The 16504-nt window shown below is 37.4% G+C and overlaps 2 protein-coding genes across 2 annotated transcripts; one reads left to right on the forward strand and one right to left on the reverse strand.

Annotated features, from left to right (window-relative positions):
- Positions 1-356: 356 nt before the first annotated feature.
- Positions 357-12875, forward strand: LOC126615147 (E3 SUMO-protein ligase SIZ1-like). Its single transcript, XM_050282903.1, has 17 exons — positions 357-603; positions 755-887; positions 1948-2028; positions 2549-2591; positions 3707-3779; positions 4016-4178; positions 4361-4491; positions 5574-5642; positions 6940-7027; positions 7118-7193; positions 7314-7387; positions 7577-7684; positions 8119-8280; positions 8849-8953; positions 9049-9129; positions 9237-10443; positions 12031-12875. The coding sequence occupies exons 2-17, from the start codon at positions 864-866 to the stop codon at positions 12168-12170; spliced, it is 2625 nt and encodes an 874-aa protein (XP_050138860.1). The 5' UTR covers positions 357-603; positions 755-863; the 3' UTR covers positions 12171-12875.
- A 350-nt stretch (positions 12876-13225) lies between these two features.
- Positions 13226-16421, reverse strand: LOC126615146 (general transcription factor IIH subunit 2). Its single transcript, XM_050282902.1, has 4 exons — positions 16068-16421; positions 15188-15649; positions 14599-14974; positions 13226-13813 (listed from the first exon to the last, which is right to left on the reverse strand). The coding sequence occupies exons 1-4, from the start codon at positions 16341-16343 to the stop codon at positions 13665-13667; spliced, it is 1263 nt and encodes a 420-aa protein (XP_050138859.1). The 5' UTR covers positions 16344-16421; the 3' UTR covers positions 13226-13664.
- Between the last annotated feature and the right edge of the window lie 83 nt (positions 16422-16504).

The raw sequence follows: 16504 nt of genomic DNA on the forward strand, positions 1-16504 counted from the left end.
GCCCTCTTATTTTGTGCGGTCACGGTTAAGCCACGTCAATATTTTATATTTTAATTATTTTTTGTCTTATTATCTCATTAAAAAATTAATATAAAATATTGACGTGGCTTAACCGTGACCGTACAAAATAGGAGGGCATGGAAGGGCACCACAACTAGGAGGGCAGACAATCCAAGTCCTTTTTCCAGTCCTCTTTGATGGACACCTGATTGGACGTTTTATTAATTTTTAAAAACAATAAACAGATTAATTATTTTAATTATGACGTGGCAAGATCAGTGCGGCGTGGACCCCATTCGATCAGACAGATAAGTCCCAACCGTACGAATTTACCCGAGTCTAAAATGCGGGTGTGGCGCACTGACACGTGAGCGCACCGAAACTGAACCCGGACGCGTTCCCCGTCAAAAAAACGGATTGGATAATCGGCGATAGGTCCGTACTTTGTTATTGGGGGGGATCGGTTCTGGTTGTGCGGGGGTCTTCGGTCAAAAAAGAGAAAAAACGCAAAATCATTTACAGGGACGAAGAACAAAGAGCAGTATCACAAAGTCGGTGTTTGGGAAAAACCCTAGACTCCCTCCCCCAATTCGATCAAGCAAAGTAAGATTTCATTTTTTCGGTTTTTTTATTTTTTATTTTTATTTTTGGCGTGCGATTGCTCAATTCAGGACTATCAGTTGAGAACATGAGATGGTTTAATTTTAATTTTTTTGGAATTTTGATTAATTTTTTGGTTTTTTTTGGTGGATAGATCGGTCCCTGTGGAGGTTATGTGCTGGTTTATTTGGTTTGATGGTTGATTAAATTATTGGTCCGGAGGAGATTTTGTACTATCTGGGCCTTTATTTTTGGCGGTGAAAATGGATTTGGTAGCTAGTTGCAAGGTATTTAGTTGATTTTTTTTTTTCGATTTGATTATTTTTTTCTTGATGCTTATTGTTATATCTGCTGAAATTTGCTGGAAAAAGTAATTTCGTAGTCCAGTTTTTGCATATGGTAGAACATTAGCCTCAGTAAGTTTGCTTTACTTTGCGAGTTCAGTCAATGGCGGGGTCGTTTTACTTTAGTGAATTTGGTGAACTAGTATGCGGGCGGTGTTATTGAATGCATCAGTGGAAATAAGCTCATATAAGTAGCTTTATGTGTGTGTCACTTAGTTTTTTCTGTTATCCAATTAGTAGATGATATAATGTAGTTGGGTTATGTCTCAAATGACAACTTTTTTGTTTTTGGTTAATTTGACATTTAGTGTTGTTCGTGTGACCTGCATAAGGTGTGAATAGATGAGATAAGAAAAATGAGTTTGGGTATTTTGAAGTAGGGAAATGCGAAGAAGCAAAGATATATGAATACAGTTGATCATGAATAGTTTGCAAGTAATTGTTGGATGGTGGAGATTTACCTTCTAAGAAAGAGTTGTAAATCTAGTTACGCATTTGGTTGGAAGTTTTAATTTTCTTTTTCCTGTCCCATTTCTATTCCCTTGAGGCTAAAGTATCGTTCACAGCGTTTAGTTCATTGATACTGTTTTCATATTATATTCAACTTGTGAAATACATAATACATAATATGTAGACGGTGTTGCTTGTACTGTATACCAAACTTCATATATTACTGGTTCTGTCAGTTGAGAAAAGTAAAGAGATTATGCTATATGTACCCACTTGTATTGGATACCTAAGTTTTTTTTTTTGTTGGGTTTAAAACATTGCATATCTGTTATCATGGTTTATTTGTTAAAGAAGCTAGTGACTTGTTTCTTTCAGAATTCCAACGACAGTTCATAGCATAAACAAAATAAGAATTTGGAGAAAAGATTGCTTTAGCTACTTAATTACATTTTAGGAAGTCCAGACGTTGCTTACTATTATTTTGGTGTTCACACTGGTGGGATGCCACTTCTTGAAGCAGTGAATTTATTAGAACTTTTGTTTGTCATTGCAGGAAAAATTGGCATATTTTCGAATAAAAGAGCTCAAAGATGTTCTCACCCAATTAGGTCTTTCGAAGCAGGGGAAGAAGCAGGTGAGATGCTAGAAATACCACTCTGTGATGTGATGTTGGGTTCCTTCCTGTATATTGTGGATATTATCTACATACTCACCCCTTCATTCCTTTATATAGTGGATGTTATCTATGTACTCACCATTGCACTGCATTTTATGCTTATGTGGCGTACTTTTTTTGAGTTCACAGGAATTCATGTTGATGTGGGTTCCATTGTTCATGTCAATACTCCTATAAAGTATAAGAGGTCCTATTATATTCTGCATATTTATTTAGGTGTAATTTATCAAGGTTGGATGATGTGTTATATAGAGTTCTCAATGACTACCAAGAGTTGCTTAGTTAATTTCCCCTCTTACTTTGCCCACCCCAGAAAAATGTGTAATATAAGCGAACCTAAGACCAAATATGAGCTGTTCATTGCATAAAAATTAGCTTACCTTTTACGATGGTATCTTGGGAAGCCATTTTACAAGGTTTTTGAGATGAATGTCGTAAGAGAAGACTGTTGTCTGATTTACCAATTTCTATTATACAGGATCTTGTTGACCGGATATTAGCGCTTCTTTCTGATGAACAAGGTAAATGGTTCTATACCAACTGCTTTTTCCTGGTTCAGATGATTTAATTGCTAATATAACAGTCTATGTGTATGCTATCTGTTTTTATAAGTGTAGCTTATATGTTGGGGAACCCAGTGCACGTATTGTATAGTTCCTTTTCTTCGTCCAGCCAGATAAGATATAAGAAGTAGTTGTTTCTTAATTGGGTTCTATAATAAAAGCATAGGAAATGAGAACTGATTGTGTCATAAGTTATTGATGTAGTTCATATGACATTTGATGTTAATGAGCATGCTACATCTTTTTAGCATTCATTATGCTTTCGCACTGAAGAATTAGAAGTGGCTTTCATCTGCAGTTTGTTTTCTATTTGGCTGACCTAGAAACGTTCAGGATCATGTATCTGATGTCTTAGAATCTTAGATTTAGGAAAGCTGCTGTTTTTTCTCTTAAAGAGCATGGTTCAGAAAACCAGTGAAGACTTTTTAGTTATAAATCTTGTAAAACTAAAATTTGATGTTATCCACAGTTCTTTTTAATCATTCAGCTTTCGGTTAAGGGGTTGTCATCCAATCATTCAAAATTTGGGACATACTCATGATAGAGAATCAAGTCATTCTAAATCTGGATAGTTTTTTAATTTCCAAAATTTTCGAACCTAATTATTGTTTCCTTTTTCCTGTGCGCTGATCTTTGTTTCTCAACCTCTCTATGGTTTTACGGTTTTTAGCACTTATGCTAGAAACACTAATTTTTACTAAAAACTCAAGTGCTTCTTGGAAATGCTTCCTACAGAAGAAGCACAACGGAAAAGCACTAAAAATAATTTTATTGCACAGAAGCACTTCTAGTTATTTCTGCTAAATACTGCTAAAAGTGCTTTTAGCTATTCCAAAAGCAGTGCCAAACAGGCCTTCAGCTTCTATGCTCCAAACCATTTTTCTAATGATTCTGTTTTCATTATATTTTATCTGGTCTGGTTCTTTTGGAAACACTTTTTTTATTGTAGTTTATGACACCACAATATGTCTGCATTATTTTGAGGTTTTGGTTGTGCTCCATTTTTCTGCGTTTCCATTTCTTTGCTTTGATCATTAAAATATTTTACTCTGTTTATTTCGATTTATCTACAGTTTCTAAAATGTGGGCAAGGAAGAATGCAGTTGGAAAGGAACAGGTGGCGGAACTTGTAGATGACATCTATAGGTTTGTCCTCATATATGCTAATATGCCACATATTTGTTGCATTATTTTATATAAGGGTTGGAGTTGTCTTTGCCTTCTTTTTTTAACTTTGTAAAACTGACTTACTCCTTGTAAAATATATTGAATGTATAGCTGAAGTCCTTAGATGTGCTTTATATATAGTTCTCTATTTGTTCAGACTACATATTTTACTTTGCTTTTTCCTCTGAATTGTATTTGTTTTCTGTTTTCTCTAGGAAAATGCAGATTTCTGGTGCCCCTGATTTAGCATCAAAGGGACAATGTATCTCTGATAGTAGTAATGTGAAAATAAAAGGCGAATTTGAGGATCCCTACCACTCAGATATAAAGGTTCGCTGTCTCTGCGGGAATTCATTAGAGACAGAGTCAATGATTAAGGTAGTCTACACTTTTTTGTATTTTCTTCGTTGTTCCCTTGGATTGTAGCACATTTGATTAATCACAAGTCTTTTACTTGTCCCATCCTTTTTTCATTTGATTATACATGAAACATTTCTTATATGAACACCTTTACTGCACTTTCTTATGGTTTTTGCAATTTCTCATCCCTTCAATGGCAGTGTGAAGATCCAAGATGCCAAGTGTGGCAACACATGGGTTGTGTTATAGTTCCAGAGAAACCTATGGAAGGCAATCCACCAGTTCCTGAGTTATTTTATTGTGAACTTTGTCGACTAAGTCGGGCTGATCCGTATGTAGCACCAGTATTTTCTTGTTATAAAAAACTGATTATAGCTTGTTATTTTGTGTGTGTCTTATTTTGAATTACGCATGTAACCATTTGCCAAGCCATCTATTTTCCTTCATTGTTTTTGCATTTTTGGGGACATTGGGGGGTTTGTTTAACTCATACTTGCTAGTCCTTTCTGCCAACTTCATTCCCATTTTAAAATTGGGCTAAATCTTTCATATGGTGATGTTAACATGATGAAAGTGATTTTTATTTTGGATTTATGACCTTTATAACCTGCTCTACTCAGTTTATGTACCATTTGAACAATTCAATATTTTATAAAAGTGCTGAAGTTTTGCTCAAACAAAAAACTAGGTCTCACTTTGGCCCATAGTATATTTCTTTGTGATTGCTTGAATTTTTGAGTATCACTTAAACAATAAACTAGATAGAATGGCAAAGTGTACATTGAATTGAATTGAAGGAGTGGTAGGATTATCATGTGGTATGATTTAGTGGACTGCATGACTTTAATTGGAGATAAGTAGCCAAAGAGATTCATCTTGGTCCCAACACAATCATTATGCTGATGGCATGGCTTTTTCCATTATATTGTGTTTTTTTTATTTTTTATATTTGTTGTATCCCCTGAAAACTTTGGAAGAGACCCTAAGAAAATACTTGAGTACTTGGATCTAACGGAGGACATGACACAAAACCGAGCGCAATGGCGTTCTAGGATTCATATAGCCGACCCCACTTAGTGGGAAAAGGCTTTGTTGTTGTTGTTGTTGTTGTTGTATCTTGACATTCTTTAAAATAGACCTATTTTAACTAGTAACTTCAGTATGGTGGGTCAAACTCAGTAACTAGGATTTATGGCTATGTGATGGTTTCTACTTTTATATCAGGTTATGGTATTTTGGTTTGAGTGAATACTTTCACTTTATTTGTTTTATGTAACTATTGCCTCATTTAGCTTATGTTTTATTTTAACATTGCAAATACTTTGCCCCCTTGTATGCCATGACATCTTTTTTATTTATTTATTTATTTTTTTTATGCTTACTTTGGCTTAATTGTTTGTCTATTTTATTCAGGTTCTGGGTAACTATTCAACATCCTTTACAGCCCGTTAAATTGAATGCTACAAATATTCCAACTGATGGGTGAGTGGATCATGTTTCATTTTTTATAGTTATTTCTCATGAATGTACTATGTGCACATGCACTGACTACTGAGTAATAACATTCTAATTCCAACAACAGTAAAGTTTGTTTTGAAGATGACATCACATTGTGTATGATATCTAACCATCATAAATATTAAAAAAACTAGCCTTGGGGCGTGCCTAGGCGCCCCTGGAGGCGGGGCTGCTGGGTTTTCGCCTCTGTTTTGTGAGGGTAGGCGTGAGGCAGCGTCAGGGCATGCCTAGGCGGCTGAGGCGCGCCCAGGCTTTCAGTTGGGCCTTTTTTTCCTTCCAATTCCAGGTCTATTTCTGCCGTTCCTCTGTTTCTGCCATTCCTCTATGTGCCGTTCTAGTTTCAAGGAAGAAGAGAGAGAATCCTAGTGGCAAAGTCTAACTCTTAACTCTTTTTTATTTTTTTTGTTCTTTATTAATTATTGCCCATTCAGATTGTGCCACCTCGCATTTTGATTAGCCAAGATTTATTTCTCTTGAAATTTCCTATAACTACTCCACTCAGCCATTATTTCCTTTAAATTCCCTATAATAATTGCTCCACTCAATCTTTATTTCATTTCAAGTTCCCTATAATAGCTCCACTTAGCCTTTATTTCCTTTTGGAATTGCCTATAATTGTGACATTCTGCCTTTATTTCCTTTCAACCTCCCTATAATTGTGGCCACTCAGCCTTATTTCTCTTGAAGTTCACTATAATTTCTTAGAATAAAATATATAATTACAACATTTTAAGACTATATGACATAATTTCCAAGTACAACTACACTTAGTAATGAAGAAGAAGATATTATCTTTGGCTTAGTTATAATTATATTTGTTTTACAAAGTTTTATGCTATATATATATATATATAATTATATATGCAATATATATTAAGTTATTTAGGTCCCGTGAGGCTTTGCCTCACGCCTAGGTGGGGCTATCCATGGAACGCCTTGCCTATGCCTCCGCGTTTTAATACATTGAATATGATACATAATCATGTACGCGATGTTATTTAACTCATAAAACCATTAATGAACCTGTATATTCAAAAGAGTAAACGTCTTGTGGCCTGAAAGTACTTATTTTCCGTTGATTTACTATGAAGACTTCGAAGTTTGCTTTAACAGGTAGAAGTAACCTTATGAAGTGACAAGTATCTATGTACACTCACATATAGACAAGCAGATCCTTGTGAAAATATTTGCACATTATCTATGTTTTTAATGCTTTACTTTACATCTAATCTTGTTCCCCATCCCCCCGCAAATTGTCCAGTTCGAATCCAGTGCAAAATGTGGAGAAAACATTTCAACTCACAAGGGCAGACAAGGACTTGCTGTCTAAACAAGAATACGATGTTCAGGTTGGTTAGTGTATTGATTGATGATTGGTGAATCATTGGCTTTATATTAGCACTAAATTCACTGATTGGTGATTTGACATCATAATGCAGGTTTGGTGTATGCTTCTAAATGACAAAGTTGCATTCAGGATGCAATGGCCGCAACATGCAGATCTACAGGTCAATGGTATGGTTGTTCTGAATTTTTTATTTGGTCTTTAAAGATGCTGCTTTGGAATGGTTTTTTCAGTGTATCCACTTGAATGTGCTCTGTTTATTATTGGAGATTGTTCTGTATAATGTGCAGGTGTGCCTGTTCGTGCAATCTATAGACCTGGCTCCCAACTTCTTGGTGCTAATGGTCGTGATGATGGTCCAATTGTGAGTTTTTCTCCTATGAAATTATTAGCTTTTAGTTGTCAGTGTTCGTTTCATGTGCTGGATCCTTTCTTTCAATTTTAGATGAGATTGGCATTGTGACTGCAGGGCTTTTCTGATTGCTCTGTAAATCAAAACACTTAATAAGTTGTTTGTGTTAGTATCTTAGTGTACTTCATGTTGTTTTGTCAGATCACACCATACACGAAAGACGGATTTAATAAGATTTCCTTAACAGGATGCGATGCCCGTATTTTCTGCTTAGGGGTTCGTATTGTGAAGAAACGCACTGTGCAACAGGTAATTATGATTTTTTATTTATTTGTTTTGTTCCTTTGGGTGGTTGAGCTTGCTATGATGCTCTTGTAGCTTCTTCAACATATGTTTGTAAAACTGGTAATCAGAGAAAGAAACTTGCGGAAGAAGATTGTTGGTGAGGTAGATGTTAAATGCATAACGTCAAATTTATGCTGCTGTCGAATTGCCAACAATCTTTTTATAAAAAGCACAAAAAATATCTTCTTGATTGAATGTCCTGAAGCAGGAATTTATACATGGCTAACTTTGTGAGCTCAATCTCATAATTTACTGGACTATTGTTCTTGTAGATTTGATCGTTTTTATATTTCTTCCAGTACTTGTCGATGTTTAAGTATAAATTTGTATGCTATCTGTTATTGGTTTTCCATGGCATTTATTATATTAGTGGTCTTTTAAAATTTTTCTTTTTCTAGATTCTCAATCTGATTCCCAAGGAGTCTGATGGTGAAAGTTTTGAAGATGCGCTTGCTCGTGTGTGTCGTGTTGTTGGTGGTGGGACTGCAATGGATAATGATGATAGTGACAGTGATTTGGAAGTTGTTGCAGATTCTTTTACTGTCAATCTACGTTGTCCGGTAAGTTGTCTTTCCAACTTGCGATGAAATGCTCTCTTCTATATAGGAGTTTAATTACAGTCAGGATATATGACTCAATTATCTGATAATACTTTGATGAATTTTATTTTTTGTATATGAGCTCAAGACGCCGTATGCAATTAATATCTCAACTCTTGGGTATGAAGAATGCTTATTTTGCCAAGCATATGAATAACCAAGGGACTCTTCTAACTTCTTCAGATTCTTATAATTTTGATATCAGGAGTACGTCTTTATGTTGCGTGTTACTCTAATTGTTTTAAGTGATTTCCAAGTTCTGATGTGTCTAGGGTTGTGACAAAGAAAAGCACCCTACTAGTGATGGGACAATCTTTTATTTGCCTGAACATGCTGACACTAATTCTTCTAACTAACACATATCTTCTTTATGGTGCAATTATATTTTCTTTGATATATTAGGAATTCGTGTTGAATTATTTTTCTGTAGTACATAAATAATTCGTCAGGAGACGAGTTTTCTTATGTCAACTAACATCTTTCATGCCTTGATTTCTGAAATTGGTATTTTTCTGCTTATATTTTATAGATGAGTGGTTCAAGAATGAAGGTTGCTGGAAGATTCAAGCCCTGCCCTCACATTGGCTGTTTTGATCTTGATGTTTTTGTGGAAATGAATCAACGTTCAAGGAAGGCAAGCTTCTATGCAAATTGCAAAGTGAAAGATGCAGTTTGTTTGTCCTTGTTTTTTATTCTGTTTGTTTAGCATGCTTTGGTTTGTGATTGCAGTGGCAGTGCCCTATTTGTCTTAAGAACTATGCGCTGGAGAATGTCATTATTGACCCTTATTTCAACCGTATCACTTCAAAGGTAATGCCTTTTTATGCACTACCTAATATTTTGGTTCTAAAGTATCACTTAATTGATCCATCCTTTGTTTTTTTGTTTTATATTTTTGTTTCGTGGGGTTGTAACAGATGAGGTATTGTGAAGAGGATGTAGCAGAGATTGAGGTGAAGCCTGATGGTTCTTGGCGAGTTAAGACTAAAAGTGAAAGTGATCGTAGGGAGCTTGGGGAACTTGGACGGTGGCACCTTCCTGATAGCACACTTAGTGCCCCAACAGAAGGAGAAAGTATCCCAAAGACGGAAGTGTTGAAGCAGGTCAAACTGGAAGGTGTTTCAGAAGGTCGTACTGGATTGAAACTTGGAATCAGGAAGAATCACAACGGCTTTTGGGAATTCAGCAAACCTGAAGATATGAACACTTCTTCTGGTAATAGATTACAAGAGCAGTTTGCAGACCACGAGCTAAAAGTTATCCCAATGAGCAGCAGTGCCACTGGAAGTGGTAGGGATGGTGAAGATGCGAGTGTAAATCAGGATGGTGGTGGGAACTTTGATTTCTCTACTAACAATGGGATTGAGATGGATTCTTTTTCTCTGAATGTGTATGGATTTTCGGGACAAAATCCTTCTGCACCAGTCGGAGACGCAGAAGTTGTTTTACTTAGTGATTCTGATGACGATATAATGCCCTCTGGAACCATATATAGGAATGACAGAACTGATGCTTCTGGGATTAGTTTTCCTGCGGCGCCTTCTGGAATTGCTGATTCATTTGGTGGCGATCCGACGCTTGGAAATGGTGGGAACTCATGCATGGATCTTTTTGGCAATGATGATGAATTTATTCCTCTCTGGTCATCATTACCTCCCGGAACTCAATCTGGCCCTGGGTTCCAGTTATTTACTTCTGAGGCAGATGTACCAGATACCCTAGGTGGTCTGCAGCATGGTTCCATCCATTGTTCCACATCTATGAATGGATACACACTGGCTCCAGAAACTACCATGGGATCTGCTACCCTATTACCTGATTCGTCTGTTGCACGTTCAGATGTTGACATGAACGGTGGCTTAGTTGATTATCCAATGGTATTTCCTGGTGATGACCCTTCTCTTCAAATTTTTCTTCCCACAAGACCATCGGATGCATCAGTTCATTCTGATTTGAGAGATCAGGTTGATATGTCAAATGGTGTCCACACCGATGATTGGATATCTCTTAGGCTTGGGGGCGACGCCAGTGGCATCAATGGCACACCTGCAACTCCTAATGGTTTGAATTCTAGAGTGCAAATGCCATCCAGAGAAGGTGCCATGGATTCTTTGGCTGATACAGGTTCGTCCTCTTCTGACAGATTTGCTGCAAATGACTTTTAGATTGGTTCATGATTAGCATCAGAGGTAGCTCGATTGTATGGGTATGCAAATATTTTAAACATGGACACAGCATCCCTGTTTTCAGTGTGGTGTTTTGTTTGAGCGCTGATTTATTTTATTGGTGAATATAACTGTTACTCTTGACTTGTTTTCTGGATGTGAAACAAAGTTTGTCGTGGGAGGGAGGAAATGGAATGTCTTTATTTCTTTCTTCTTTTATTGTCTTAGGAGCCAGTTGTAGCACATTCATTATATATGGTTTAAGCAGGTGCTACTTCCACATTATGTTGCTTCTTGAATGAGGTTATTGACTTTCAACTATTTCTCAAGTCTTAAAAGAAAAGCTATAATATTTGTTCAAGATAATTCTACTCTTCACAAAAGTTGAATGTAAACTTTTGACTGTATATGGCATTTGCTTCCATTTATCTTTTTTCCCCTGCGTGCCTAGCCTTCTAGGATGTGTAATTAGCACCGGTAATGTTCTTTGAGATAAAGTTTAATTACTAGCCTTGTTTTGAACTTTCGAATACTCTTTTATCGGCAAAGTTAGTTTCGTATTATTTTTTCTTCCACAACTATGGATGCTCAAATTCTAAAAAGCAGAAACTCGATTACAAAGGAAACTAATCGGGTTGTTTTATTAATAAACAATGATAAAAGATTACAAGTACCTGAAAATATATCCAAGCTATTTGTTATGTATTTTGTTGAATTGGGTGACCTGGCTGAAATTGTTTTATACTGTTTGAGTTTTGTTGAATGAAGTTTTACTACTCCAAATTTCTATGCGATAGTTGAACGTTTTTATCTGAGTCTAAGAGGTCTAACCTTATTCTAGTGGTTAAAAGTTTGTCTGACTTTCTTCCTTTGTATAATTCATTCATGTCATCTGATGTATAATTCATTCCTTTGTATAATCCAGTGAAACAGTATCAACATCTTAGTCTTGTCGTTAAGCACATCACATGCAGATTTTATTTTCTGTCTGTACTCCGCTTTTTTAGATTTTGGTGGTTCTTTCAAATTGATCTTGGTTTTTGCTTGCGATCGTGTTAAAAACCAGAAGGAACTAAAATATAACAGATTTTAAACATGCTTAAGTGAGTGCTATCTCAGGTTCTAAAAATCTCCTTTCTGTCAATAAGCTTCACTGATACAAGTGAATGCTGTCTCGGAAGATGCACAAACGAGTTTGAGTAATGAAGTGAGTGCTATTGAGCTTCTTGAAGCTCAACCTCGTGTGGAATCACATGTTCAAGTTCATGAACTCCATGGAAGTGAAATCTGCAATTCAAATAGGACCTATTTTTCCCAAGCTTGTTGCTTACTCTGTGTTCATGTGCATCTTTCGCTCTAAAGCTTATTTGAAAAGTCTGAAGTTCATATGTTCACTAGGGCAAGATGAATTGATGCAGACTCTGTGATACAATCGCATCAGACACAATCACATCTAATTTTCTTCTTACGTCTTTGTTTTATGTTGTCAGTCTTTGTAATTAGTGGTTAACAAAGATTATTAGGCTCACTGTTGTTCCCTTTGCAGCTTCTTTGCTTCTCGGTGTGAATGATGGTAGCAGATCTGACAGAAGTAGGCGAAGATCAAATAGTCCTTTCTCATTTCCTCGCCAAAAACGTTCTGCGAGACCGCGATTGTTTCTTTCTATTGACTCGGACTCTGACTAGAGGAACTGGAACTTGTTTTGAGAACTACCTTTTTGGATTTTGTCTTTTGTCCCCCCGGGATTCAAAGTGTATCCTGGAGTAATGCTGACAGACATTTGGTTCCTGGCAAGAGTTGGAAGTTTTTGGTGTTGCACAAGGCATCCAAATACACTGCATTGTCGCAAAACTTGCACTGGCACCTGCAGAAATTTCCCATTGGTTTGAGAGTTTTATTCCTTGTTATCATATTTCGTTATCCTGCTTATGCAACAGCAGAAGCGCTTCGGATGCCTGTTTAACTGACAGGGTTGTTCGAGTTCCTCTCGGTAATGATCTGCAGGATTTGAATCCGGAAAACTGGGATGTAGTGGGGGAGACCTTATGAAACAAATTAAAAGAAAATAGATGGCTCCTCGTCTCGGTTTTATGGTGAGAAGCAATAGCCTGTAAATATTCACTCAGTTTCCACTTGTTTGTAGGGTAGTCATTTTTTTGAAAATAATCGATATATTTCTGGTTGGTCATGGTTTTAATGACTTTTATTTTGGGTGTGTACATTTCTGTTGGGGGCACGATATTTGTATTAACTTATAGAGATCCATTTAAAGTACAGGGGAAATGCACTTATCCGTTGCCCCGACGGCCGACGAATAAGTCGTGATTGATGAGATCCTGTGAGGCAACAAAGAAATTATAGAGAAGGTTATATGTTCATTGTATTTGGAACGCAATTGAGTTTCACGATCGATTATTACAACTTCAATGTATGGGTGAATTTCTTGTAATTTCTGAATCCGGAGTCCCAACCGTGGAAATTGTTTCGGCCAGTTTTATGCAATATGTCATCGCATGGATGACGTCAGCTAGCACTACAGTCTAGCAGTATTATTCTTTCCTAGTAAGTAATCGTCACCAAGTTTAACAGACTTGGATGGCTAGTTTGAGTCCGTTAACGGTATTTGTGGGAAGGAAGAGCCATCAATAAATTGATACCAAACTTACCATTATAAGAGTAGGACTTACGAGTGGAGAATAATACCAACAGACCTTGGTATACGGTCTAGCATGACTTGAGATGAGAGGAAATTGAGAATTATATATAAAAATTATCGACAAACAGGTCGGAAAAATGCCATTTTCTTCCAATCAAAACCAAGGCGGAAACAAATCTCCAATCTTAAGAAGTCAGGTCTATCCTAGTACAAATACCCCTCTATGAAGTTAGCAGTAACAAATCTCCAACTGGAATTAAGGGGAAAATTCCTCTGTTTCTTAAAACGATCGATATGGCAATAATTTTCGAAACTCAGATTCATGGTACTGTAAACACTACTGTTTTTTCTCTTGCAACGTTTGATGAAAGGATCGCGGACTCCCCAAAGCCACCACGGTAGATGCTTGCTTTGAACAACTAGCACCCGTGACAGTAGCCAGGTCATACGTTCGGGTACCATGGTGAGGCGTGCGAGACCGGCGCATATGTGGAGGCAGCATCGTATTAAAATCTGCTGTACTTCATCCTTCATTTATATTTGGAATCCTGGAATGCCTAGTGCTCTCACAACCTGGGCAGTTATGCAAGCTTTCATGAATATATATGTCGCATTCAAGGCAGAAGTGCTGTTTGCATTTTGGGCAAGCGACCCGAAGGCCGGGCTTGTTTCCTGTGTCATATACAGTGAAAACAAATGTAAGATAGGGAGGCGATCCCACCTGTTACACAGGCCTGGTACATAAACTGAAAACAAAGGCAAGATTTACATATGACATCAAGGAATAACTTGGATATACGTTTGGGAGGCAAGGGCCTGTGATTTTAAAAGTAATGTTTCCAGGTTCATCTTTTCACTTGTATTTCTTTCTCTCTTTCCCTTTCTATTACCGAATCTTTTTGGCGGGATAAGAAAAGGCCTTTTATTCTCTTATTCTCCCTTTAAGTGTCTTATTATTCCTACAGTCACAAGCAGCTTCATGCTGCTGCTTCTAAGGGAGCATCTGCTAACATGTTGCAATACAACAACCAAACACCACGGTCCCCAGCTTCCTTATCAGACTTGCGTAACTTCTGTCAGACAATGAGGCCGATGTTTAATAGAATTGAACCATGTAATTCACATCAAGAATATTGCCTGGTCTGTGGATATCTTCCCCAAAAGAGAATACATTGAAGCTAAATACGTCCAATCTTATTACAGCTATGGCTAAGCTTTTAGATTGTGAACTTAGTATTTCATTCAGACAGTTGTTTTGGAGATCATGTTGTCCTCGGTTAGTGGATTCCTTTCATCTCTTCTTATGCACTTGTTTCAATAATGATAGCAAAACAATCATAAAAGACACGACTAACCTACATCTACAACATTTCACAAGAAAACAAAAATATACTGCAGTGCTATCAAATTTATTCCAAAAACTCCATAGTATCTACTTTATGTACATACATACTTACCAGGACCGAGAAGATTTTGTTGGCAGCCGAAACAAGCTCTAGGAAACTTGTTTTGTTGATCAATTAGTAGTGACAGAGGGACCTCGTCAAAAGGTACAATGGGAAAGAGATGATGATAAGACCTTGCTAAATGAGGGGAAGAAATGAGTGTCAGCCCACAAATGCGACATTCTGTAGGTAGCTCACAAACACGAGCCTTGCACCTAGGACAAGTGTATCCAGCTCCTACCTTTGCCTCCTTGTGACATGAACAAATGGCCACAGAGCCCTCTCCTGCTCTTTGTGGGAAGCCCATCTTTATCAAGTTAGCAATTGCAAATTCTGCTATTGCTGGAGGTGGAGGTGCATGTTCCAATATCAACTCTTTTAAGTGTGCCTACACAAGAAGAAACATATCATAACCAATGTTATAAAAACGAATTTTGTAGGTTAATTCCAATAATAACCGTCGATGAAAATCTTAAATCTTTTACATGCAAAACAAAAGATCACTTGGCAGTCACTACAACAACTTTTAACTCTGTTGACTATTTTTGGTTATTCATTCTCGTGTAGTTTAGCAGTGTAGGGTTTACTTAGATGAACTCACCTCATCCAATGCAATATAGTACAAGCCACCGGTTTCTTGGCATAGATGTTTGCATATGAAAATTTCTGCTGAGAGACCGATAACTGAGCACCTAATTTTGGATTTCTTACACTTCTGGATAGTTTCCATTATATCTCCAGGATCACAGGTACTGAGAGCTGAATATAAGATCAATACTTCTCTATGACCATATGATGGAATCTGATTAAGATACCCATGTACAAGATCCAATGCGTTCTGTAGGGACGAGTCACCAGAGCATTCCAGTTTACCCATCAAAGCTTTAACATGAGACTCGGGACTGCCACCAAGATCCGTCAAGCAATGAGCAACACCATCTTTTACAGTCACCAGGCCAACTTGACTCAGCGGATTCTGGTAGAAAAACTCTCTTATGAAAGCCTCAACATGTTTTGCAACGACCCCCATTCGGCTTGGTCGAAAATCCATTTCTGCAGCTGCCTTCAAGTATCAAACGAAACCAAATGTATCAATTTAACATCACATATTAAATACATTGCACAAGAACTGTCACAAAAAAACTTCTGCATCCATGTATCTTAATACACCATTTTTGTTCTTGATTGAAGATGATATAAACCAATATCATTGACTGCCCAAGCTAAGTTCATCAACCCGAAAAATGGCAGTACTAAAATATAGTCAATTCACTCGAATCAATTTAAAGCTTCAAACTTTACCAAACAAAGGTTTCAGAAAAACAAATTCCTGCAGATCAGACCAGAAAAATAGTAAAAATTAAGCTAAAATCTCTCTCTCTCTCTCTCTCTCAACACAAACAGATGACAGACCCATTAGCAAAATTGAATAAAATTTCCTAAAATCTCGAAAGGGCAACAAGCAAACAGGAATCAGATACCTTAGAGAGGTCGATAACAATGAAAAGATAACGAATGAGACCCTTTTGGATTCGGGCTGTGGAGGCGGCGCGAAGGCGGCGGCGGTATTGGGCATGTTTGAGGGACTGGTTGTCAATGGGCTGGAGAAGCCCGGACTCGTCCTCCTGCAGAGACTCCCACGACCTCTCGTCGGCGTAAGCTCGCTCCCAGGCAGCGAGGCCACCATTGTTTGCGTCGTCGTCGTCTTCGTCTTCCTCAGCTTCTCCGTTTAGGCGTCTTTGTTCGCCGTTGTTCATGGTTCGATTGACCTTGATTTGCTGTGGCCGTTGGAGTGATGAGACCCACAGCACGGAGACGCAGAGACGCCCACCAGTTCATAATTATGTACCCAAATTGCTAGGCATTTTTGTCTTTTTACTTCAAGATTACCAAATAACTTTAAAATAACGGAAATTTT

Source organism: Malus sylvestris, chromosome 3 (genome assembly GCF_916048215.2).
Source record: "Malus sylvestris chromosome 3, drMalSylv7.2, whole genome shotgun sequence".
Classification (NCBI taxonomy): Eukaryota; Viridiplantae; Streptophyta; class Magnoliopsida; order Rosales; family Rosaceae; genus Malus; species Malus sylvestris.